A 26,211-nucleotide genomic window follows, 5' to 3' on the forward strand; every position below is an offset into this window, starting at 1 on the left:
AACTATCAATGTTAACCACATGATGATGTGATCTAGATTATTGACTCTAGTGCAACTGGGAGATTGAAAGAAATATGCCCTAGAGGCAATAATAAAGTTATTATTTTTTTCCTTCTTTCATGATAAATGTTTATTATTCATGCTAGAATTGTATTAACCGGAAACATAATACATGTGTGAATACATAGACAAACAGAGTGTCACTAGTATGTCTCTATTTGACTAGCTCGTTAATCAAAGATGGTTATGTTTCCTAACCATGGACAAAGAGTTGTTATTTGATTAACGGGATCACATCACTAGGAGAATGATGTGATTGACATGACCCATTCCGTTAGCTTAGCACACGATCGTTTAGTATGTTGCTATTGCTTTCTTCATGACTTATACATGTTCCTATGACTATGAGATTATGCAACTCCCGTTTACCGGAGGAACACTTTGTGTGCTACCAAACGTCACAACGTAACTGAGTGATTATAAAGGTGCTCTACAGGTGTCTCCGAAGGTACTTGTTGGGTTGGCGTATTTCGAGATTAAGATTTGTCACTCCGATTGTCGGAGAGGTATCTCTGGGCCCTCTCGGTAATGCACATCACTTAAGCCTTGCAAGCATTGCAACTAATGAGTTATTTGCGGGATGATGTATTACGGAACGAGTAAAGAGACTTGCCGGTAACGAGATTGAACTAGGTATTGAGATACCGACGATCGAATCTCGGGCAAGTAACATACCGATGACAAAGGGAACAACATATGTTCTTATGCGGTCTGACTGATAAAGATCTTCGTAGAGTATGTGGGAGCCAATATGAGCATTCAGGTTCCGCTATTGGTTATTTACAGGAGATGTGTCTCGGTCATGTCTACATAGTTCTCGAACCCATAGGGTCTGCACGCTTAACGTTTCGATGACAGTTATATTATGAGTTTATATGTTTTGATATACCGAAGGAGTTCGGAATCCCGGATGAGATCGGAGACATGACGAGGAGTCTCGAAATGGTCGAGACGTAAAGATCGATATATTGGACGACTATATTCGGACATCGGAAAGGTTCCGAGTGATTCGGGTATTTATCGGAGTACCGAAGAGTTATGGGAATTCGCCGGAGAGTATATGGGCCTTATTGGGCTATACGGGAATAGAGGAGAGAGGCCAAAAGGAAGAGGCGCGCGCCCCCCTCTAGTCCGAATTGGACAAGGGGTGCAGCCCCCTTTTCCTTCTTCCTCTCCCCCTCTTTCCTTCTCTCTTACTCCAACAAGGAAAGCCCCCTTTTCCTTCTTCCTCTCCCCCTCTTTCCTTCTCTCCTACTCCAACAAGGAAAGGAGGAGTCCTACTCCCGGTGGGAGTAGGACTCCCCCCTTGGTGCGCCCTCCTCCTAGGCCGGCCGCCACCCCCCTTGCTCCTTTATATACGGGGGCAGCGGGCACCCCATAGACACAACAATTGATAAAGTTGATCTTTTAGCCGTGTGCGGTGCCCCCCTCCACCATAGTCCACCTCGATAATACTATAGCGGTGCTTAGGCGAAGCCCTGCATCGGTAGAACATCAACATCGTCACCACACCGTCGTGCTGACGAAACTCTCCCTCAACACTCGGCTGGATCGGAGTTCGAGGGACGTCATCGGGCTGAACATGTGCTGAACTCGGAGGTGCCGTGTGTTCGGTACTTGATCGGTCGGATCGTGAAGACGTACGACTACATCAACCGCGCGCGTTGTGCTAACAGTTCTGCTTTCGGTCTACGAGGGTACGTGGACAACACTCTCCCCTCTCGTTGCTATGCATCACCATGATCTTGCGTGTGCGTAGGATTTTTTTTGAAATTACTATGTTCCCCAACTGTGAGGGCGTTGACATATACAATGAACTAGATTGAACTACCATACAAATTACCACGGCACCTCAATATTTAGTCTACTATATTCATCGATGCATATACCTATATTTAATTATGTAGGTTCTAGAGCTTCGTCCACATATCGGTGAGAGGGACCTATTTGACGTGGCCGGTGCCCATGGCAAGTCATGCTGCAACATGACGCCATGCATCAGCCATCCAGACAACATCCAACACACAACCGTGACCTCAAAGCAAAGAGAGATCCACACTTGACGAATTAGGGATCCAACATAAAACAACACATCCAACGCACAATTATTATGGACAAATTTGGTGATTATTTGTAATTGGAGGGGGGGGGGGCATGGTGTTGGCATATAGAATATTAAGATACTAAGGTTGTGGAGTCACTAGGGCCACCTGTAAGGATGTGTGTCGTTGGTTGACATTTATCTTTCTTTTTATTAATTTTTGTTACAATTTTCCTCTATTTTCTATTTTAACATTTTTACCTTAATTAAAGAATATTTATTAAAATTTGTGATGATTGAAAAATACTAATGTTTTTTAAATTCATGAAAAAATTTAAAAATCATGAATATTTTAAAGTTTAATTTCTATTGAATTTGCAAATATTTCTAAATCCATGATTATTTTTAGAATTCCCAAACATTTTAAAAATTCATGCTTTCTAATTAGCAACATTTATAAAAATTGAAGATTCTTATAAATCCATGAACATCTTTTGATATAACAAACTTTTTTGAAAGGAACTAGCTGGCTTTTTATAAGATCAGAGTCGAGCGAGTGGAAATTGTTAAGCGAGCGAGTGTAGAAGGGAGCTGACTGAGGTGAGTGGGAGCTTCGTGGGCAGGCCCATGTGAACGTTATGGTTGAAATTCCATGACTTCAGCTTGGAATAGGATCTCCCAAGGCGTTCACACAACGACCCCCAGCTGACACCAACGCTGAAATTTGTAAGGACACCACACCACGTACCAAACAACTCCACTCTGCTCTCAGAACAAATACCTTCTCTAGCAGTACCCCATATAAACCCCCCCAAAAAAACCAAAACATAATTGAAACCCCAGCCAATACAGATAAAACGAAAACAAAACAACCGACTGCAGTAATCTGCTAAAGGAAAAAAGATCCCACAAATGAAGAACGGCGTGGCAAAGCGGGCGTTAGCTCCTAGTAGAGAATGAACTAGATTGAACAACTATCAAAATTATTGTTGTTCCTTTATATTTGCTCTCCTATATTTGACTTGAATATACAGGCTTAGGCTCACCGTGACTGCCGTTAACCATCCCTCTATTGTTCCGGTGGTACACACAGTAGACAGCAATCACATTTAGGCTTACGTATATGCAAGTTGAGCCCCTAGTATACAAGCTGCTGTGTGTACTGCTTCCGAAATGGCCGAACGTGACTTGAATATACAGGCTTAGGCCTGGCCCAGCGGGAAAGCAAGGAAAAGTAGCACCTGAAACTCAGTGATGGTGCCTAGGGTTCTCTACTATATATATTAATTATGGTTGGATGATGTGACTCTCATAAATTTGTCATATCTATTGTAAAATAAAGTGTTCTAAAATTAAAGGTTAGGTAGGAGATTGACAGATAAAATCAAATAAGTAGGATAAGCGGGACCCCTATTCTGAAGTGAAACAGTTGCTGGTCCATCGATGGGCAGCAGTGCAGCGCACTACAAGATCGCAGCCTTACGTGGCCTTAATCAACCTGCTGATTGTCAGTTAGTTTCCCCTCGCGCAAGGCTAGGGTTTCTCTCCTCTCGGGCGACGCCGCCGCCCCTGAGTACCTTACCCCGATCGATCTCCCTCCCTGTGAGCGGTTCTCTCGATCGGCCAAACCTCGCTCCTCCCTGCCCCTCGGTAGCGATGGAGCCTCCCGCAGACGCCCTGTCAGGCACCAGCGCTGGCGGCGGCGGCTCTCACGGAACGCCGGACCTTGGAGATTTCATGGAACAACTCAACCTGGAAGATGAAGACTTCGATGATCTGGTGATAGATGAGGCTGATCCGGAGATCAATGAGAGCGTGAGATGGCTCGCGCTGGCTAGGGTTCATACAGAGAAAACCTTCAGCCAAGCGGCCTTCTACAAGGATATGCGGGCGGCTTGGAACCCCGCGCAGCCGGTAAGGTTTCGCCCGGTTGGGCCGAAACTCTTCGTTGTACAAGCATCTTGCTTGGGAGACTGGGAACGTATGCTGGATCAAGGGCCCTGGCTATTCAGGAATCTACTCGTGTTGATGGTTCCATATGATGGTTTCACAAAGGCAGAGGAGGTTCCCATGATGTTTATGCCAATCTGGCTAAAATTCACAAGATCCTGGAGGGTTTCTGCAGGAAGAACATTGTGGAAAATTTGCTGAAAAACTCTGGCGAGATCCTGGAGATGAGACTGAACGGGAGCACCCGTGGTGACTACATTAGGGTTAGGGTTCGGCATGATGTTCGCCGGCCTCTCACCAAGTTTGTCAGTATTGTCAGGGGGAAAGAACGCCAAGTCTACTTGGTGCGTTACGAGAAACTGGCACACTTCTGCAGTGTATGTGGGCTCATCGGTCATGATTGCAAAGAGTGCGGATCAGGGGTGCATGAGGAGAAGGACAAGAAGTATGGGTCTTGGCTCTATGCTGATGGACTAAATAAACAGCCGTCCAATGATGGTTATGGCCGGGGAAGGAGTCAGAAGCAACAGCCGTCTCAATCTCATCAGCAGAAGTCGCCGGGAAAGACAGTGGTCGACCCGGACATGCTAGATACGGCTACAAGCCCTGCCAAGGATGGACGCATATCCAAGCAAGGAGATCCAGCAGCTCGCAAAAGGCTCTCCATGGAGGATGTTGGACCGGATGCCAATGCGTTGGTAGGGCCGAGAGGTGTGCTAGCACTTACCCAGGGGAATGGTGAGGATGGTGCACAGGCCTCGCCTACCAGTAGTGCTAGCAGTAAGAGGGCTCGTATGGAGTCAAGAGGTATGTCAGGTGATAGATCGGCGGCCTCCTTCGAGGAGGACCGCCAGATGCAATGAATATCCTAGCTTGGAACTGCCGGGGGGGGGGGCACCGCCGGACAGTTCGTGAGGTGTTGGCCCTCTCTAAAGCCAATTCCCCGGGGCTTGTGTTTCTGTCGGAGACAAGACAGGCCTCTTCAAAGATGGAGAAATTGAGGTGGAGATTGCAGATGAAGGGTTTTGTTGGTGTGTCGAGTGACGGCCTTAGTGGAGGCCTGGCACTCTTTTGGGATGAGAAGTTGCAGGTTACGGTGCTGGATTCTTGTGCACGGTACATTGACGTGCGGATTGTAGATGTGGCAAATGATAAAAGTTGGAGAACGACGTTTGTCTATGGTGAGCCCCGAGTTGAAAACCGTCATCTCATGTGGAGTTCTCTATCCCAGCTTCGTGCGGTTTCGTCGGAGCCGTGGTTAGTATGTGGAGACTTTAATGAGGCAATGTGGCAGCATGAGCATATGTCTAGAGCCCAGCGCTCTGAAAATCAAATGGGGTTATTCCGGGACTGTTTGTTGGCATGCGAATTATGGGACCTCGGTTTTTCGGGGTATCCATTTACATATGATAATGGGCAGTTTGGAGAGAGGAACGTGCGATTTCGCCTGGATCGTGCCTGTGCGGATGAGGGGTGGAGGGAGCTCTTCCCGGCCGCGCAAGTTGTTCACCTTGCTTCGTCATGTTCTGACCACTGTCCGATCTTGGTTCGACTGGTTCTTGAGGATTCGAGGAGGACTTCTGCTTCCCCTCGATATGAGATTATGTGGGAACGCCACCCGGCGCTGGCAGAGGTGGTGGCGAATGGATGGAGGAAAAGCAAACCGGCCGGCAATCTGGCGGCGGTGCGGGACGCCCTACATGAAATGATGAATGACCTTAGGGCGTGGAGTAAGAAGAATTTTGGCCACGTTGTCACAGAATTGGAGAAGTTGAGATCCGAGCTGGCTGATCTACAGCTAAGAGATGCGGATCGCTCGTTGATTCGCTAGAAGATGGCCCAACTCGATGAGCTATTATATAGGGAAGAGATGATGTGGTTACAGAGATCGCGCATTACGTGGCTGAAGGAGGGAGAACGAAACATGGCATATTTGCATAGGCGAGCTGTATGGCGGGCGCGGAGGAACTACATACAGAGACTTCGGCGGTCTGATGGCTCATGGTGCTCCTCTCCATCGGACATGGAACGCATGGCTACTTCCTACTTCAAGGAAGTGTACACCAAGGACCCGACTCTCAACCCCGATGTCGTTCTCTAGGCTATTGTCCCTAAGGTAACTGACCAGATGAACGCCATGTTATGTGCATCATTTACCGAGGAGGAAGTGTCGAATGCACTGTTTCAAATTGGCCCGCTTAAAGCTCCGGGCACGGATGGCTTCCCGACAAGGTTTTATCAACGGAATTGGGCAACTCTAAAATCTGAAATCACTGCTGCCGTGTTGGAGTTCTTTGTCTCTGGCTCCATGCCAGAGGGGGTTAATGATACGGCGATCGTCCTCATCCCGAAAGTTCCTCATCCCAAGGAGCTTAAGGATTTCAGGCCGATCAGCCTCTGCAATGTTATTTACAAGTTGGTGTATAAATGTTTGGTTAACCGTCTCCGGCCTTGTCTGTCGGAGTTGATCTCTGAAAATCAAAGTGATTTTATTCCGGGCCGGCTCATCTCGGATAATTCTATTATTGCCTTTGAGTGCATCCACCACATACAATCATTGAAAAATACCAGTCGGGCGGCCTGTGCATACAAGCTCGATCTCTCAAAGGCGTACGATCGGGTCGACTGGGATTTTCTGGAGAAGGCGCTGAGTAGATGGGGCTTCTCGGAACAGTGGATAGCTTGGATAATGTCTTGTGTTAAATCTGTCCGTTACTCGGTTAAACTGAATGGGAAACTTCTGGAGGTTTTTTCACCATCACGAGGCCTTTGTCAAGGTGACCCATTGTCTCCGTTTTTGTTTCCCTTTGTCGCTGACGCGTTATCTTCTCTCCTATCTAAATCAGTGAATGAAGGCAGTTTGAACGGGGTGAGCATTTGTCGGGGTGCACCAGAGATCTCTCATCTCCTCTTTGCGGATGATACCTTGCTATTTTTTGAAGCTTCAGGCCAGCAGGCGGATGTTGTTAAAGGTTTGTTGAACACTTATTCCTCGGCGACGGGTCAACTTATAAATCCCGAGAAGTGTTCCATCCTGTTTTCTGACAACTGCGGTGGGTCAGTCGTGGATGAGATCAAGAGTACATTGGAGGTAACGCAGCAGGTGTTTGAACCAAAATACCTTGGACTCCCGGTCCCTGAAGGAAGAGTTCACAAGGGGCAATTTGAGACACTGCAAGATAGATTGAGGAAAATTCTTGTTGATTGGAGTGAACAATATGTTTCAGTTGGAAATAAAGAGATTCTTATCAAGGCTGTGGCTCAGGCGATTCCTACCTATGTAATGAGTGTGTTCAAACTGCCGGCTTCAGTGTGTGATGATCTAACCAAGATGATGCGGCAATATTGGTGGGGGTGGAAAATGGCAAAAGGAAGATGGCCTGGTTAAGTTGGGAGAGAATGATGTTACCCAAAGCAATGGGGGGCATGGGATTCCGAGACATGAGGGCGTTTAATCAAGCTCTGCTTGCCAAGCAGGCTTGGCGCCTCTTAGATAGCCCAGATAGCCTTTGTGCGAGATTATTGAAGGCCAAATACTACCCTAGGGGAAACCTGCTTGACATTGTTTTCTCGTCTAACAGTTCGGCGGTCTGGAAGGGTATTGTTCATGGTCTTGATTTGGTGAAAAAGGGCATTATATGGCGCGTGTGCAACGGCGAAATGATAAAAACCTGGAGAGATGCTTGGATCCCTCGTGGTCACAATTTCAGACCGATTACTCCTAAAAGGAATTGTCGGTTCAATCGGGTAGCTGATTTTCTGAATGAACATGGAGCATGGGATGTGGAACGGCTCAGGGAGCATTTTTGGGACATGGATGTCAGGGAGATTGTGAAGATACGCACATCTCCAAGGAACGGGCAGGATTTCATCGCTTGGGCCCCGGAGAGGTCTGGACAGTTCTCTGTGCGTAGTGCTTATCATCTTGCAATGGAAGTCCAACACTCCATGAGGCTCAGCTCGTCAAGCAGTAATGCTTCGGGTCGGAGGCCGATTTGGCAGCGGATTTGGAGCTCTAAAGTGCCTCTGAAAATGAGAATTATGGCCTGGAAGGTGGTCTCTGGAGCTTTAGCTACAAATGAATGCAAGAAGTATCGTCACATATCTACGAGAGATAGCTGTCGGGTGTGTGGCTGAGAAAAGGAGACTAGCTTTCATGCTCTAGTGTCATGTGAACATGCGCAGGGGATATGGGCTCAGATGAGAACTGTGTGGCGTCTACCGAGCCAGGAGCTCCTTCATGATACTGGGAAGGAATGGCTTTTAAACGTCCTGGCAAATTGCGATGATCACATGCGGGATTGCACGATCATGTTGTTATGGAGGATTTGGTCGCTACGATCGGACCTTACACACAGAAAGGATGTTCCGTCCGTAACGGCAACGTCGGATTACCTTCAAAGTTATATGAATTCTTTGACCCTGTGTGGGCCTTTCTCCACGGATGAAATTCTCAAAGGGAAGATGCCTGCGGTCCGAGTTGCAAACGCCGAAGCATCCGCACCGCCAATACCCCTTCACTGGCCGCGGCCGCCCACGGGCTGGGCAGCGCTTTCGGTGGATGGTGCCTTCATGCAAGAGGACGGGTCGGCGGCAGCAGGTATGATACTTCGGAATCATGAGGGTGGTGTGATCTTCGCGGCATATAGATGCATCTTCAACTGTAACGACGCGCTGGAAGCGGAACTACATGCAATAATGCAGGGTATGGCCTTGGCCCTGCAGCATTCATCCTTGCCAATTGTGGTTCAGTCAGACTCATCTACGGCACTAGCTGCAATGACCCCGGGGACGGTTTGTCCAGGTCTGTTTATGGGCACTTGGTACTAGAGATCAAGCGTCATCTTCAGGATCGAGAGTTTGTTCCATCAAAAATAAAGCGTGATCAAAATAGGGTAGCACATCGGTTGGCATTGTATAGTCGTACGGAGTCCACTACTGCCGTATGGCTGGGAAGGAGCCCACCTTGTATTGAGGAGTTGGTGCCTCTCGATTGTAACCCTCTGATTATGGAATAAAACTCTCTTTCTGTCGCAAAAAAAAAACCTGCTGATTGTGCAGAAACTAAACATCGTTGATGATTCTCGCTACGTACCTTACCCAGGAAGCGTACCAATCATCGTCACATGAAGCCACACAAGGTGAACTCCAGGTCAGTTCTAGATGACCCTATGACTGATGAACCTGTGATCGACTCTGGAGTTGCAGCACGACATCACCACCATCTCCTGGTTCCAGCATTCGCATCAGCACTATGCTGTTCTGATCATCAGGACTATGTGCTTGAGCTTGCAGCACATCCTTGTTCCAGTGTCTCCTTCCCAGCCCGGCCCCTTTCACAACATCAGGCGTAAACTGACCTAGGTAGGCAATATCTCAAAACTAGGCGTAATCAGATTGTAGATATTCAAGAGCTTGTGATCAACGACGAACAAAAGTAGGTTCCTAGTATCGGGCATCACTCCGTACATTGCTCATACCTCTCCCATGAAGGCCCATACCGTCATTAAGGCTCACTCGGTACATTATACCTGAAGAAGCCAGTAGCATTGAGCCTTTTCTGAAGAGAGAAGTGCATATTTCAACCCCCAACTTTTGCCCTAGTCTAATATACAACCCTCAACTTCAAAAGCGTCTAATCTACAACCCCCAACTCTCAAAACCATCTAAGATTCAACCCTGAGACCGGTTTTGACCCTGTTGACCGGTTTTGAACCTGTTGACCGCCCAGTCAGCGTGCCACATCAGCGACACTGTTCACAAATTCATTTTCTGAAACTTTCCCCCCCAAAAAACTGAGAAATTCAATTTCTAGGGGAAAAATCCTGCATGAATAGTAAATTCAAAAAAAAATAAAAAGTACCATTTTTAGAAGGAAAAATAATTTTTCGTCTCGTGAACAGTAACTCAGGAAAAGTTTGAAAAAAATATAAAAAGTATCAGCACAAATTTTCGAAAATTCCCAGTTTTCACACATGTGAACAGTACTAGTGGACAAAAAAATTTCAAATGTACTGTTCATGCGGGGGATAACGAAATCCCGAAATTACTGTTCACGTGGCGAAAACGGAATTCTTCAAACTTTTTTCAAAATGATTTTTTTCACCGCATATGCAGTGAATTCGGGAATATTTCATTTTTCGCCACGTGAACAGTACTGTTCGCGTGAGAATTTTCCAGAAAATGAAATTTTCTGATTTTTTGGCAGAAAATGAATTCATGAACAGTGTTATGAACGGTGTCGCTCATGTGACACGCTGACTGGCTGGTCAATGGGTTCAAAACCGGTCAACAAGGTCAAAACCGGTCTCAGGGTTGAATCTTAGACGGTTTTGAATCATGACCAAAGTTGTTCAACGAAACCTTTAATCTATGTCCATTAAGTCTAACCTGAACCGCGGGCAAACGCAAGCGGTTTATCTTCCTCTGCATATACTCTCTCCGTCCGGAAATACTTGTCGGAGGAATGGATGTATCTAGACATATCTTAGTTCTAGATACATTCATTTTTATCCATTTCTTCGACAAGTATTTTCGGACGGAGAGAGTACTATCCATCGTGGGTCAATATTTCCATTGCGTCCACCAGTCATCGAGCTGTCAAGCATCCATCTTCGTCATGCATGTACATTGTTTGTTTGCTCTTTCCGGATTCCACCGCCGCCTCTATGCCTGATGAAGAAAAATAAGAAGTAGAAGGCTTTGAACAATCATGATTGCAACTATGCATTGGAAGATAGCAGAAGGAAGGGCTTCACTATACAGCAGAAACAGGACACCTTTTGCCCGCAGGTTGAAAACTATGCTATGTAGATACGTAGTCCGTTTGGTAAACTTATTATGTTATCAAAACAGACCATCCACATAAGATTGAATATTTCAATCTGATAACACAATAAAAGGCAGGATATTCAGATTTTGTGATGATGGCGGCAGGGTTTCTTTTTCTTGGTCGGCAGCAGCAGCTCTGCAATGGTTTCAGTTCAGTTGAGAGCGTCTCGACAAACACAAAATCCAACCCTGCATACATAGCAATGTGTATACAAAGCTGTAGAATCTGAAGTGCAGCACTCACAGCGCTCAAAAACCGACGGTAAATGCAAGGCAGAACAAACAAACCACTCTGGATCCACACGGCGTTAGGTCGACAAGCTCTTACACCTCCCGTGCCAGGTACTCCTGGCAGATCATTTCAGTCTTTCATCGTAATTGATGCAGATGGGGAAAAAATACTTCAAATGCTAATCCCTGTCAAGGTTAATTTCTTTTAGAGAGGAGACAAAAATCTGTGGTTGGTTTTTATTATACACGTCCACACAAAAAACTTGTTAATTGAGTTGATTTAATACTCTAGTCTCTACTTAAATGCAATATTAATCCTCCCCAGAGGTATTTGCTTATCGATGTACATTTTCTCATTAGAGTTTGAAACATCAATCTTGACTTTTCTCATACAGCAGTAAATCATGCGTAAGGGCCTTTTTGGTCGCATGATTCAACAAACACTGGAACATGAAAAAGCAGAAATACAATATACTATAATGCTCCAAAACATACTATAATCGTTGACATCTCAAATCCTACAGCAAGCGGAAACACAATATACTATAATTGTTGTTCTTTGGTTGCACCACGTAAAAAACACAAAAAATACTATGGAGATTGAGTGGATGTCACTCCAAAGAATTTATCGAGGTTATACCTCTTGCTAAATATCCGGTCGAACTAATATTGTAGGAAAGCACAAAAATTCAGATAATAAAACCTAATGCAATCCTGTAGAACACTGGTCACATCATACAACAACTACAAGCCAATTCTGCCCACAAAAGGCACATAAATTTGTAGCTTATTGGTGAAACAAAACAAACAGCTGCAACCGCAGCTGCAGGGTCATGAAAAATACATTATACAATGCGGACTGCAGATAAAGCAGCCTCTTCTGCCAAATTGTGCATCTAGTGCGAAGCATCATAAATACAGTCAGATACGCTTCATCTTGTGCACAATATTCTGCTGCATGGCATCGACAGAACTGAAGAAAGCAACCCGCCAGATCTTGCAGAAAAATAATGCTCCAAACCATACCCAGAAACCAAAGACAATTCCAGCAATCACCGAGTAGTACAGCCACAGTGTTTCGAGTTCATGGTGATGTTCCTCTGCTCCATCCATTGGTGTTGTACTACTCGAATTATTTGTGCATGGTCTTAAGGGGGGACCACAGAGTCCAAGATTATTGCCATAGATTGATGGGTCATCGAGTGTTTGAAGCTGACTGCCTGTAGGTATCTCTCCAGACAGAAGGTTATTGGAGAGATTGAGGTTGCTGAGGGACATCAGGTTTGAAACACTAGGCGGAATATGACCTGATAGTTTGTTCCAGGAGAGGTCAAGGGACTCTAATAGCTTTAGATTGCCAATATCCTTGGGGATACTACCAGACAGATTATTTCTTGAAATATTTAGTAACCGCATGCCTCTGAGACTTGTGAGCTCTGAAGGGATCTCACCAGATAGAGAATTACCAGAGAGATCAATACCAGTCACAAATGCATGCCTTCCCTTGAAGGTGCACTCCCGTCCCTTCCAAGTTGGGAGAGAATGATGTTACCCAAAGCAATGGGGGGCATGGGATTCCGAGACATGAGGGCGTTTAATCAAGCTCTGCTTGCCAAGCAGGCTTGGCGCCTCTTAGATAGCCCAGATAGCCTTTGTGCGAGATTATTGAAGGCCAAATACTACCCTAGGGGAAACCTGCTTGACATTGTTTTCTCGTCTAACAGTTCGGCGGTCTGGAAGGGTATTGTTCATGGTCTTGATTTGGTGAAAAAGGGCATTATATGGCGCGTGTGCAACGGCGAAATGATAAAAACCTGGAGAGATGCTTGGATCCCTCGTGGTCACAATTTCAGACCGATTACTCCTAAAAGGAATTGTCGGTTCAATCGGGTAGCTGATTTTCTGAATGAACATGGAGCATGGGATGTGGAACGGCTCAGGGAGCATTTTTGGGACATGGATGTCAGGGAGATTGTGAAGATACGCACATCTCCAAGGAACGGGCAGGATTTCATCGCTTGGGCCCCGGAGAGGTCTGGACAGTTCTCTGTGCGTAGTGCTTATCATCTTGCAATGGAAGTCCAACACTCCATGAGGCTCAGCTCGTCAAGCAGTAATGCTTCGGGTCGGAGGCCGATTTGGCAGCGGATTTGGAGCTCTAAAGTGCCTCTGAAAATGAGAATTATGGCCTGGAAGGTGGTCTCTGGAGCTTTAGCTACAAATGAATGCAAGAAGTATCGTCACATATCTACGAGAGATAGCTGTCGGGTGTGTGGCTGAGAAAAGGAGACTAGCTTTCATGCTCTAGTGTCATGTGAACATGCGCAGGGGATATGGGCTCAGATGAGAACTGTGTGGCGTCTACCGAGCCAGGAGCTCCTTCATGATACTGGGAAGGAATGGCTTTTAAACGTCCTGGCAAATTGCGATGATCACATGCGGGATTGCACGATCATGTTGTTATGGAGGATTTGGTCGCTACGATCGGACCTTACACACAGAAAGGATGTTCCGTCCGTAACGGCAACGTCGGATTACCTTCAAAGTTATATGAATTCTTTGACCCTGTGTGGGCCTTTCTCCACGGATGAAATTCTCAAAGGGAAGATGCCTGCGGTCCGAGTTGCAAACGCCGAAGCATCCGCACCGCCAATACCCCTTCACTGGCCGCGGCCGCCCACGGGCTGGGCAGCGCTTTCGGTGGATGGTGCCTTCATGCAAGAGGACGGGTCGGCGGCAGCAGGTATGATACTTCGGAATCATGAGGGTGGTGTGATCTTCGCGGCATATAGATGCATCTTCAACTGTAACGACGCGCTGGAAGCGGAACTACATGCAATAATGCAGGGTATGGCCTTGGCCCTGCAGCATTCATCCTTGCCAATTGTGGTTCAGTCAGACTCATCTACGGCACTAGCTGCAATGACCCCGGGGACGGTTTGTCCAGGTCTGTTTATGGGCACTTGGTACTAGAGATCAAGCGTCATCTTCAGGATCGAGAGTTTGTTCCATCAAAAATAAAGCGTGATCAAAATAGGGTAGCACATCGGTTGGCATTGTATAGTCGTACGGAGTCCACTACTGCCGTATGGCTGGGAAGGAGCCCACCTTGTATTGAGGAGTTGGTGCCTCTCGATTGTAACCCTCTGATTATGGAATAAAACTCTCTTTCTGTCGCAAAAAAAAACCTGCTGATTGTGCAGAAACTAAACATCGTTGATGATTCTCGCTACGTACCTTACCCAGGAAGCGTACCAATCATCGTCACATGAAGCCACACAAGGTGAACTCCAGGTCAGTTCTAGATGACCCTATGACTGATGAACCTGTGATCGACTCTGGAGTTGCAGCACGACATCACCACCATCTCCTGGTTCCAGCATTCGCATCAGCACTATGCTGTTCTGATCATCAGGACTATGTGCTTGAGCTTGCAGCACATCCTTGTTCCAGTGTCTCCTTCCCAGCCCGGCCCCTTTCACAACATCAGGCGTAAACTGACCTAGGTAGGCAATATCTCAAAACTAGGCGTAATCAGATTGTAGATATTCAAGAGCTTGTGATCAACGACGAACAAAAGTAGGTTCCTAGTATCGGGCATCACTCCGTACATTGCTCATACCTCTCCCATGAAGGCCCATACCGTCATTAAGGCTCACTCGGTACATTATACCTGAAGAAGCCAGTAGCATTGAGCCTTTTCTGAAGAGAGAAGTGCATATTTCAACCCCCAACTTTTGCCCTAGTCTAATATACAACCCTCAACTTCAAAAGCGTCTAATCTACAACCCCCAACTCTCAAAACCATCTAAGATTCAACCCTGAGACCGGTTTTGACCCTGTTGACCGGTTTTGAACCTGTTGACCGCCCAGTCAGCGTGCCACATCAGCGACACTGTTCACAAATTCATTTTCTGAAACTTTCCCCCCCAAAAAACTGAGAAATTCAATTTCTAGGGGAAAAATCCTGCATGAATAGTAAATTCAAAAAAAAATAAAAAGTACCATTTTTAGAAGGAAAAATAATTTTTCGTCTCGTGAACAGTAACTCAGGAAAAGTTTGAAAAAAATATAAAAAGTATCAGCACAAATTTTCGAAAATTCCCAGTTTTCACACATGTGAACAGTACTAGTGGACAAAAAAATTTCAAATGTACTGTTCATGCGGGGGATAACGAAATCCCGAAATTACTGTTCACGTGGCGAAAACGGAATTCTTCAAACTTTTTTCAAAATGATTTTTTTCACCGCATATGCAGTGAATTCGGGAATATTTCATTTTTCGCCACGTGAACAGTACTGTTCGCGTGAGAATTTTCCAGAAAATGAAATTTTCTGATTTTTTGGCAGAAAATGAATTCATGAACAGTGTTATGAACAGTGTCGCTCATGTGACACGCTGACTGGCTGGTCAATGGGTTCAAAACCGGTCAACAAGGTCAAAACCGGTCTCAGGGTTGAATCTTAGACGGTTTTGAATCATGACCAAAGTTGTTCAACGAAACCTTTAATCTATGTCCATTAAGTCTAACTTGAACCGCGGGCAAACGCAAGCGGTTTATCTTCCTCTGCATATACTCTCTCCGTCCGGAAATACTTGTCGGAGGAATGGATGTATCTAGACATATCTTAGTTCTAGATACATTCATTTTTATCCATTTCTTCGACAAGTATTTTCGGACGGAGAGTGTACTATCCATCGTGGGTCAATATTTCCATTGCGTCCACCAGTCATCGAGCTGTCAAGCATCCATCTTCGTCATGCATGTACATTGTTTGTTTGCTCTTTCCGGATTCCACCGCCGCCTCTATGCCTGATGAAGAAAAATAAGAAGTAGAAGGCTTTGAACAATCATGATTGCAACTATGCATTGGAAGATAGCAGAACGAAGGGCTTCACTATACAGCAGAAACAGGACACCTTTTGCCCGCAGGTTGAAAACTATGCTATGTAGATACGTAGTCCGTTTGGTAAACTTATTATGTTATCAAAACAGACCATCCACATAAGATTGAATATTTCAATCTGATAACACAATAAAAGGCAGGATATTCAGATTTTGTGATGATGGCGGCAGGGTTTCTTTTTCTTGGTCGGCAGCAGCAGCTCTGCAATGGTTTCAGTTCAGTTGAGAGCGTCTCGACAAACACAAAATCCAACCCTGCATACATAGCAATGTGTATACAAAGCTGTAGAATCTGAAGTGCAGCACTCACAGCGCTCAAAAACCGACGGTAAATGCAAGGCAGAACAAACAAACCACTCTGGATCCACACGGCGTTAGGTCGACAAGCTCTTACACCTCCCGTGCCAGGTACTCCTGGCAGATCATTTCAGTCTTTCATCGTAATTGATGCAGATGGGGAAAAAATACTTCAAATGCTAATCCCTGTCAAGGTTAATTTCTTTTAGAGAGGAGACAAAAATCTGTGGTTGGTTTTTATTATACACGTCCACACAAAAAACTTGTTAATTGAGTTGATTTAATACTCTAGTCTCTACTTAAATGCAATATTAATCCTCCCCAGAGGTATTTGCTTATCGATGTACATTTTCTCATTAGAGTTTGAAACATCAATCTTGACTTTTCTCATACAGCAGTAAATCATGCGTAAGGGCCTTTTTGGTCGCATGATTCAACAAACACTGGAACATGAAAAAGCAGAAATACAATATACTATAATGCTCCAAAACATACTATAATCGTTGACATCTCAAATCCTACAGCAAGCGGAAACACAATATACTATAATTGTTGTTCTTTGGTTGCACCACGTAAAAAACACAAAAAATACTATGGAGATTGAGTGGATGTCACTCCAAAGAATTTATCGAGGTTATACCTCTTGCTAAATATCCGGTCGAACTAATATTGTAGGAAAGCACAAAAATTCAGATAATAAAACCTAATGCAATCCTGTAGAACACTGGTCACATCATACAACAACTACAAGCCAATTCTGCCCACAAAAGGCACATAAATTTGTAGCTTATTGGTGAAACAAAACAAACAGCTGCAACCGCAGCTGCAGGGTCATGAAAAATACATTATACAATGCGGACTGCAGATAAAGCAGCCTCTTCTGCCAAATTGTGCATCTAGTGCGAAGCATCATAAATACAGTCAGATACGCTTCATCTTGTGCACAATATTCTGCTGCATGGCATCGACAGAACTGAAGAAAGCAACCCGCCAGATCTTGCAGAAAAATAATGCTCCAAACCATACCCAGAAACCAAAGACAATTCCAGCAATCACCGAGTAGTACAGCCACAGTGTTTCGAGTACATGGTGATGTTCCTCTGCTCCATCCATTGGTGTTGTACTACTCGAATTATTTGTGCATGGTCTTAAGGGGGGACCACAGAGTCCAAGATTATTGCCATAGATTGATGGGTCATCGAGTGTTTGAAGCTGACTGCCTGTAGGTATCTCTCCAGACAGAAGGTTATTGGAGAGATTGAGGTTGCTGAGGGACATCAGGTTTGAAACACTAGGCGGAATATGACCTGATAGTTTGTTCCAGGAGAGGTCAAGGGACTCTAATAGCTTTAGATTGCCAATATCCTTGGGGATACTACCAGACAGATTATTTCTTGAAATATTTAGTAACCGCATGCCTCTGAGACTTGTGAGCTCTGAAGGGATCTCACCAGATAGAGAATTACCAGAGAGATCAATACCAGTCACAAATGCATGCCTTCCCTTGAAGGTGCACTCCCGTCCCTTCCAAGTTGGGAGAGAATGATGTTACCCAAAGCAATGGGGGGCATGGGATTCCGAGACATGAGGGCGTTTAATCAAGCTCTGCTTGCCAAGCAGGCTTGGCGCCTCTTAGATAGCCCAGATAGCCTTTGTGCGAGATTATTGAAGGCCAAATACTACCCTAGGGGAAACCTGCTTGACATTGTTTTCTCGTCTAACAGTTCGGCGGTCTGGAAGGGTATTGTTCATGGTCTTGATTTGGTGAAAAAGGGCATTATATGGCGCGTGTGCAACGGCGAAATGATAAAAACCTGGAGAGATGCTTGGATCCCTCGTGGTCACAATTTCAGACCGATTACTCCTAAAAGGAATTGTCGGTTCAATCGGGTAGCTGATTTTCTGAATGAACATGGAGCATGGGATGTGGAACGGCTCAGGGAGCATTTTTGGGACATGGATGTCAGGGAGATTGTGAAGATACGCACATCTCCAAGGAACGGGCAGGATTTCATCGCTTGGGCCCCGGAGAGGTCTGGACAGTTCTCTGTGCGTAGTGCTTATCATCTTGCAATGGAAGTCCAACACTCCATGAGGCTCAGCTCGTCAAGCAGTAATGCTTCGGGTCGGAGGCCGATTTGGCAGCGGATTTGGAGCTCTAAAGTGCCTCTGAAAATGAGAATTATGGCCTGGAAGGTGGTCTCTGGAGCTTTAGCTACAAATGAATGCAAGAAGTATCGTCACATATCTACGAGAGATAGCTGTCGGGTGTGTGGCTGAGAAAAGGAGACTAGCTTTCATGCTCTAGTGTCATGTGAACATGCGCAGGGGATATGGGCTCAGATGAGAACTGTGTGGCGTCTACCGAGTCAGGAGCTCCTTCATGATACTGGGAAGGAATGGCTTTTAAACGTCCTGGCAAATTGCGATGATCACATGCGGGATTGCACGATCATGTTGTTATGGAGGATTTGGTCGCTACGATCGGACCTTACACACAGAAAGGATGTTCCGTCCGTAACGGCAACGTCAGATTACCTTCAAAGTTATATGAATTCTTTGACCCTGTGTGGGCCTTTCTCCACGGATGAAATTCTCAAAGGGAAGATGCCTGTGGTCCGAGTTGCAAACGCCGAAGCATCCGCACCGCCAATACCCCTTCACTGGCCGCGGCCGCCCACGGGCTGGGCAGCGCTTTCGGTGGATGGTGCCTTCATGCAAGAGGACGGGTCGGCGGCAGCAGGTATGATACTTCGGAATCATGAGGGTGGTGTGATCTTCGCGGCATATAGATGCATCTTCAACTGTAACGACGCGCTGGAAGCGGAACTACATGCAATAATGCAGGGTATGGCCTTGGCCCTGCAGCATTCATCCTTGCCAATTGTGGTTCAGTCAGACTCATCTACGGCACTAGCTGCAATGACCCCGGGGACGGTTTGTCCAGGTCTGTTTATGGGCACTTGGTACTAGAGATCAAGCGTCATCTTCAGGATCGAGAGTTTGTTCCATCAAAAATAAAGCGTGATCAAAATAGGGTAGCACATCGGTTGGCATTGTATAGTCGTACGGAGTCCACTACTGCCGTATGGCTGGGAAGGAGCCCACCTTGTATTGAGGAGTTGGTGCCTCTCGATTGTAACCCTCTGATTATGGAATAAAACTCTCTTTCTGTCGCAAAAAAAAACCTGCTGATTGTGCAGAAACTAAACATCGTTGATGATTCTCGCTACGTACCTTACCCAGGAAGCGTACCAATCATCGTCACATGAAGCCACACAAGGTGAACTCCAGGTCAGTTCTAGATGACCCTATGACTGATGAACCTGTGATCGACTCTGGAGTTGCAGCACGACATCACCACCATCTCCTGGTTCCAGCATTCGCATCAGCACTATGCTGTTCTGATCATCAGGACTATGTGCTTGAGCTTGCAGCACATCCTTGTTCCAGTGTCTCCTTCCCAGCCCGGCCCCTTTCACAACATCAGGCGTAAACTGACCTAGGTAGGCAATATCTCAAAACTAGGCGTAATCAGATTGTAGATATTCAAGAGCTTGTGATCAACGACGAACAAAAGTAGGTTCCTAGTATCGGGCATCACTCCGTACATTGCTCATACCTCTCCCATGAAGGCCCATACCGTCATTAAGGCTCACTCGGTACATTATACCTGAAGAAGCCAGTAGCATTGAGCCTTTTCTGAAGAGAGAAGTGCATATTTCAACCCCCAACTTTTGCCCTAGTCTAATATACAACCCTCAACTTCAAAAGCGTCTAATCTACAACCCCCAACTCTCAAAACCATCTAAGATTCAACCCTGAGACCGGTTTTGACCCTGTTGACCGGTTTTGAACCTGTTGACCGCCCAGTCAGCGTGCCACATCAGCGACACTGTTCACAAATTCATTTTCTGAAACTTTCCCCCCCAAAAAACTGAGAAATTCAATTTCTAGGGGAAAAATCCTGCATGAATAGTAAATTCAAAAAAAAATAAAAAGTACCATTTTTAGAAGGAAAAATAATTTTTCGTCTCGTGAACAGTAACTCAGGAAAAGTTTGAAAAAAATATAAAAAGTATCAGCACAAATTTTCGAAAATTCCCAGTTTTCACACATGTGAACAGTACTAGTGGACAAAAAAATTTCAAATGTACTGTTCATGCGGGGGATAACGAAATCCCGAAATTACTGTTCACGTGGCGAAAACGGAATTCTTCAAACTTTTTTCAAAATGATTTTTTTCACCGCATATGCAGTGAATTCGGGAATATTTCATTTTTCGCCACGTGAACAGTACTGTTCGCGTGAGAATTTTCCAGAAAATGAAATTTTCTGATTTTTTGGCAGAAAATGAATTCATGAACAGTGTTATGAACAGTGTCGCTCATGTGACACGCTGACTGGCTGGTCAATGGGTTCAAAACCGGTCAACAAGGTCAAAACCGGTCTCAGGGTTGAATCTTAGACGGTTTTGAATCATGACCAAAGTTGTTCAACGAAACCTTTAATCTATGTCCATTAAGTCTAACCTGAACCGCGGGCAAACGCAAGCGGTTTATCTTCCTCTGCATATACTCTCTCCGTCCGGAAATACTTGTCGGAGGAATGGATGTATCTAGACATATCTTAGTTCTAGATACATTCATTTTTATCCATTTCTTCGACAAGTATTTTCGGACGGAGAGAGTACTATCCATCGTGGGTCAATATTTCCATTGCGTCCACCAGTCATCGAGCTGTCAAGCATCCATCTTCGTCATGCATGTACATTGTTTGTTTGCTCTTTCCGGATTCCACCGCCGCCTCTATGCCTGATGAAGAAAAATAAGAAGTAGAAGGCTTTGAACAATCATGATTGCAACTATGCATTGGAAGATAGCAGAAGGAAGGGCTTCACTATACAGCAGAAACAGGACACCTTTTGCCCGCAGGTTGAAAACTATGCTATGTAGATACGTAGTCCGTTTGGTAAACTTATTATGTTATCAAAACAGACCATCCACATAAGATTGAATATTTCAATCTGATAACACAATAAAAGGCAGGATATTCAGATTTTGTGATGATGGCGGCAGGGTTTCTTTTTCTTGGTCGGCAGCAGCAGCTCTGCAATGGTTTCAGTTCAGTTGAGAGCGTCTCGACAAACACAAAATCCAACCCTGCATACATAGCAATGTGTATACAAAGCTGTAGAATCTGAAGTGCAGCACTCACAGCGCTCAAAAACCGACGGTAAATGCAAGGCAGAACAAACAAACCACTCTGGATCCACACGGCGTTAGGTCGACAAGCTCTTACACCTCCCGTGCCAGGTACTCCTGGCAGATCATTTCAGTCTTTCATCGTAATTGATGCAGATGGGGAAAAAATACTTCAAATGCTAATCCCTGTCAAGGTTAATTTCTTTTAGAGAGGAGACAAAAATCTGTGGTTGGTTTTTATTATACACGTCCACACAAAAAACTTGTTAATTGAGTTGATTTAATACTCTAGTCTCTACTTAAATGCAATATTAATCCTCCCCAGAGGTATTTGCTTATCGATGTACATTTTCTCATTAGAGTTTGAAACATCAATCTTGACTTTTCTCATACAGCAGTAAATCATGCGTAAGGGCCTTTTTGGTCGCATGATTCAACAAACACTGGAACATGAAAAAGCAGAAATACAATATACTATAATGCTCCAAAACATACTATAATCGTTGACATCTCAAATCCTACAGCAAGCGGAAACACAATATACTATAATTGTTGTTCTTTGGTTGCACCACGTAAAAAACACAAAAAATACTATGGAGATTGAGTGGATGTCACTCCAAAGAATTTATCGAGGTTATACCTCTTGCTAAATATCCGGTCGAACTAATATTGTAGGAAAGCACAAAAATTCAGATAATAAAACCTAATGCAATCCTGTAGAACACTGGTCACATCATACAACAACTACAAGCCAATTCTGCCCACAAAAGGCACATAAATTTGTAGCTTATTGGTGAAACAAAACAAACAGCTGCAACCGCAGCTGCAGGGTCATGAAAAATACATTATACAATGCGGACTGCAGATAAAGCAGCCTCTTCTGCCAAATTGTGCATCTAGTGCGAAGCATCATAAATACAGTCAGATACGCTTCATCTTGTGCACAATATTCTGCTGCATGGCATCGACAGAACTGAAGAAAGCAACCCGCCAGATCTTGCAGAAAAATAATGCTCCAAACCATACCCAGAAACCAAAGACAATTCCAGCAATCACCGAGTAGTACAGCCACAGTGTTTCGAGTTCATGGTGATGTTCCTCTGCTCCATCCATTGGTGTTGTACTACTCGAATTATTTGTGCATGGTCTTAAGGGGGGACCACAGAGTCCAAGATTATTGCCATAGATTGATGGGTCATCGAGTGTTTGAAGCTGACTGCCTGTAGGTATCTCTCCAGACAGAAGGTTATTGGAGAGATTGAGGTTGCTGAGGGACATCAGGTTTGAAACACTAGGCGGAATATGACCTGATAGTTTGTTCCAGGAGAGGTCAAGGGACTCTAATAGCTTTAGATTGCCAATATCCTTGGGGATACTACCAGACAGATTATTTCTTGAAATATTTAGTAACCGCATGCCTCTGAGACTTGTGAGCTCTGAAGGGATCTCACCAGATAGAGAATTACCAGAGAGATCAATACCAGTCACAAATGCATGCCTTCCCTTGAAGGTGCACTCCCGTCCCTTCCAAATTATGTCCATGCTTCCATTGTAAACATAAAAATATCTGTGGGAAGTAAGTGCTATGTCAATTTTTACAACTGGTTGTGTCACAAATGTCTGTCTCATCAGGGAGATGTTGACCAAACTTTCTAGTATGGAACCTACAAAATTGTTTTCAGCAAGATCTAGCAGTTGGAGATGGGGGAGTTGTGATAACTGCTGCCAAGGAATACTCCCGTAGAACTTGTTTGAGCGGAGGCTGAGAATCCTCAACGAAGGATTGCTTTCCCCTATCCACGGAGGAATTACACCAGAAATCTTATTGTCCCGGAGATCCAAAACAACAAGGCTTTTGAACTTCTTCAACACCATTGGAAAGCAACCTGTGAATTTATTACTTGACAAGTGCAGTGACCTTAGTGAAGAGTTGAAGAAAGTTGAGGTTGGAACTTCCCCAGCTAAAGCATTGCCCGACAAATCCAAGAACTGTAAATCTTTCAAGTTCCAGATGCAACCAGGAAGATCTCCAAACAACTCATTGTTTGATAGATCCAAGAGCACCAGGAGTGTTAATTGACAAAAGGGAGACCATGATTCTCCTGAGAAGCTGCTATTGTCTGTACTGTTAGCCACCTTGACAATTGGCAACTGCCTGTTGTCATGATTAGGAATGATACCCGTAAACTTGTTGCCCGACATGTCGAGAGCAATGAGATTTACCAGCAAGGAGATGGTTTCAGGAAGCTCACCCTCGAGATGGTTGGAGTTGACCTCAAGGAATATCAAAGATATTGCATTACCAATATTTGTTGGCACAATTCCAGTAAGGTGATTTTTGGACAAGGACAATGCTTGCAAGTTCCGCATGCTCCCTATCTCCGCCGGGATGCTTCCAGTTAACAAGTTGCTGGATACATCAAAACCCTTGAGCTCCTTGCACTTGCTGATATGCGATGGGATGCTTCCAGTTAACATGTTTCCGGATACATCAAATATCTGGAGCTGCTTGCACTTGCTGATATGCGATGGGATGCTTCCAATTAACAAGTTTCTGGATACCATAAATAACTCGAGCTTGGTACAGTTTGTAAACATCTCTCTCGGGATGGTACCATTTATATTATTTTCAACCAAGTAAAATGTCAACAATGTTTGTATCCTGGCAAAACATGGTGGCACACTTCCATATAACTGATTCTGTCCCAGGGTCATGTACTTAAGACTAGTGAGGTTCCCTAGCTCTAGTGGGAGAGTAGAAACCAGACTAGCGTTTCTGAAGTTGAGCTCCTGTAGGAACTGAAGTTTCCCGAGTGAGGCTCGGATCGACCCACCAAGTGGGTTGTTGCCCACTATAAGATCTCGCAACCCAGATATCATCCCCAGCTCCTCTGGAATTCCTCCCGTGAGATTATTTGCAGAGAGCTGCAGTGCCTTGAGATTTTGGAGCCTTGAGAATGAGCGGGGTATTAAGCCAACAAGATTGTTGCTGCTCAAGTCCAGAAAGGTGAGCGTGAGCAACTTGGATATGTTTGCCGGGATGGCTCCAGCAAGGCTGTTGTTGTTGAGTTTGATCTTGGTGAGGTTCAAGAATGCTGCCGAATACAAGTAATCGAGCGTACCTTTGAGTTCAGTGTTGGGAAGGCTGAGCTCTGTAACATGCCCGGCAGTGTCACATGAGATGCCAAACCAAGAGCAGGTGGAATTCATAGTCGACCATGAGGACAGCGAGTTGGCGCCAACCAAACTGGACTTCCATCGGAGAAGTGCTTCTGCTTCCAGGTTGGTGGCCTTGGCTGCGCATACTAGCAAGAGAAGTGAGATATGGAAGAGTTCCTTCAGGGGCGCCATTGAAGTGTTGGGTAAGAAAAGTGGCAAGCTGGAGAGCATTTCCTTGGTTTACAAGTAGCTAGAGTTCACATAGATAAAAGAGATTGGTGTAGAAAACGCGAATAATATCTTGGTATCTTAATTCTCAACCTAAGAGGAAAGTGAATACTAGTCAGTAGTGTACTCATGACTGATGACCATGTGTGTGGCTGTTGCTGTCCGTTAACACAAGTGCAAGTGTACACCACCCAAACCAGCCGCACGTCTCTTTAGGAATCAGATAGACAGTCCATGCCTAGAGTTGAAAAGTCTGGACCACATTAATGTTCGCCCATGTGGTAAGATATTTTATTTTTGGAAATGCGGTCCTTAGAGCCCAATTCATTAAAAAAGGTCGAAGAGAGGTGTCCAGTTAATTAACGGAAAACCGGGCGAAAACCGTCAACATGCCCGCAAAAACAAGGCACACAGGGCGACCTGGCAACCTACACAAGAACGCACACACGCCGTCGAAGAGAAAACCACGAACAAGCGTCGAGGCTGGCATGTGGTAAGATATTGTCTGGTTATGCAAATACTTCCTCCATCCGAAATTAGTTGTTGCTTAAACGGATGTATCTAAACTAAAATACGTCTAGATAGATTCGTTTGAGCGACAACTAATTTCAAATGGAGGTAGTAGTTAATTACTCCATCTAGGTCTCCTTTGTATTTTGAGTCAATATTTAATTATAAATTTAACTATGTAACAAATATAGTTTCATTGTAAACTACCTTTAAATACAAATCCAATAAAATACTTTTTGTAACCTTTATAAACTTATCACTAGCACAGGAAACATACGGTACCTACAGGTTACAAGGGGCGAGAGGTGGGGTGCAAATAGACATACATGTGACATACTGAACTACGGTATGGGTGGCATATGCATGCTAGCGATAGAATCATGATTCGTGAGTTGTATCATGGTTTTCTGATTGTCTTTTTTGTTCTATGGCACATTTTGTAATGAGCAACGAGTAAGCTAATAGTTGAGATATGTAACACTCACACACTGCTTCTATTCATCCATCGGGTATATTTATACAGTTTACAGGAGAGGAAGCAGAGGAACGTGGGAGAGTACAACGGCCTTAGCCGGCTATCGCTACCATGCAGGAGAGGATAAACATGAAGTACGTGGGCTGTTGGAGACGCGCACGACGCGGGCTGCATGGCTAGCCACCTGACGAGAGGGACGTGGGCACGTTCCAACACCCTCCCGCAGTCGAAACGTGGGGTTCGTCGACATTGAGACTGGACCGAAAGTCGAGGAAGACGCCCGTTGGCAGCCCCTTGGTGAAGATGTCGGCGAACTGC

The 26,211-nt window shown here is 45.0% G+C and overlaps 3 protein-coding genes and 1 pseudogene across 3 annotated transcripts; 1 reads left to right on the forward strand and 3 right to left on the reverse strand.

The window, feature by feature from the left end:
• Positions 1-5,039: 5,039 nt before the first annotated feature.
• LOC147962684 (uncharacterized) lies at positions 5,040-5,882 on the forward strand. The gene has a single exon (XM_087534269.1). It carries the CDS (start codon positions 5,040-5,042, stop codon positions 5,880-5,882), a length of 843 nt encoding a protein of 280 aa, XP_087390395.1.
• Positions 5,883-11,906: 6,024 nt separating this feature from the next.
• On the reverse strand, positions 11,907-14,754 carry LOC147962685 (receptor-like protein EIX2). Its single transcript, XM_087534270.1, has 3 exons — positions 14,736-14,754; positions 14,440-14,615; positions 11,907-12,637 (listed from the first exon to the last, which is right to left on the reverse strand). Exons 1-3 carry the CDS (start codon positions 14,752-14,754, stop codon positions 12,035-12,037), a joined length of 798 nt encoding a protein of 265 aa, XP_087390396.1. The 3' UTR covers positions 11,907-12,034.
• Positions 14,755-17,151: 2,397 nt separating this feature from the next.
• LOC147962686 (receptor-like protein EIX2) lies at positions 17,152-19,958 on the reverse strand. Its single transcript, XM_087534271.1, has 3 exons — positions 19,940-19,958; positions 19,644-19,819; positions 17,152-17,841 (listed from the first exon to the last, which is right to left on the reverse strand). The coding sequence occupies exons 1-3, from the start codon at positions 19,956-19,958 to the stop codon at positions 17,239-17,241; spliced, it is 798 nt and encodes a 265-aa protein (XP_087390397.1). The 3' UTR covers positions 17,152-17,238.
• Positions 19,959-22,314: 2,356 nt separating this feature from the next.
• On the reverse strand, positions 22,315-24,910 carry LOC125523586 (receptor-like protein EIX2; annotated as a pseudogene).
• Positions 24,911-26,211: the final 1,301 nt, after the last annotated feature.

The sequence above is a fragment of the Triticum urartu genome, chromosome 7A (genome assembly GCF_056163025.1).
Source record: "Triticum urartu cultivar PI428250 chromosome 7A, HENAU_Tu73, whole genome shotgun sequence".
Lineage (NCBI taxonomy): Eukaryota > Viridiplantae > Streptophyta > Magnoliopsida > Poales > Poaceae > Triticum > Triticum urartu.

What these genes read in the sequence shown, in the direction of transcription:
- LOC147962684 (XM_087534269.1), top strand. Translation starts at nt 5,040, where the DNA reads ATGGAGAAATTGAGGTGGAGATTGCAGATGAAGGGTTTTGTTGGTGTG.
- LOC147962685 (XM_087534270.1), bottom strand. An exon ending in AACTCCAGAGTCGATCACAG is followed by an intron (nt 12,638 to 14,439) that starts GTTCATCAGTCA and finishes CCAACTTGGAAG; the next exon opens with GGACGGGAGTGCACCTTCAA.
- LOC147962686 (XM_087534271.1), bottom strand. An exon ending in AACTCCAGAGTCGATCACAG is followed by an intron (nt 17,842 to 19,643) that starts GTTCATCAGTCA and finishes CCAACTTGGAAG; the next exon opens with GGACGGGAGTGCACCTTCAA.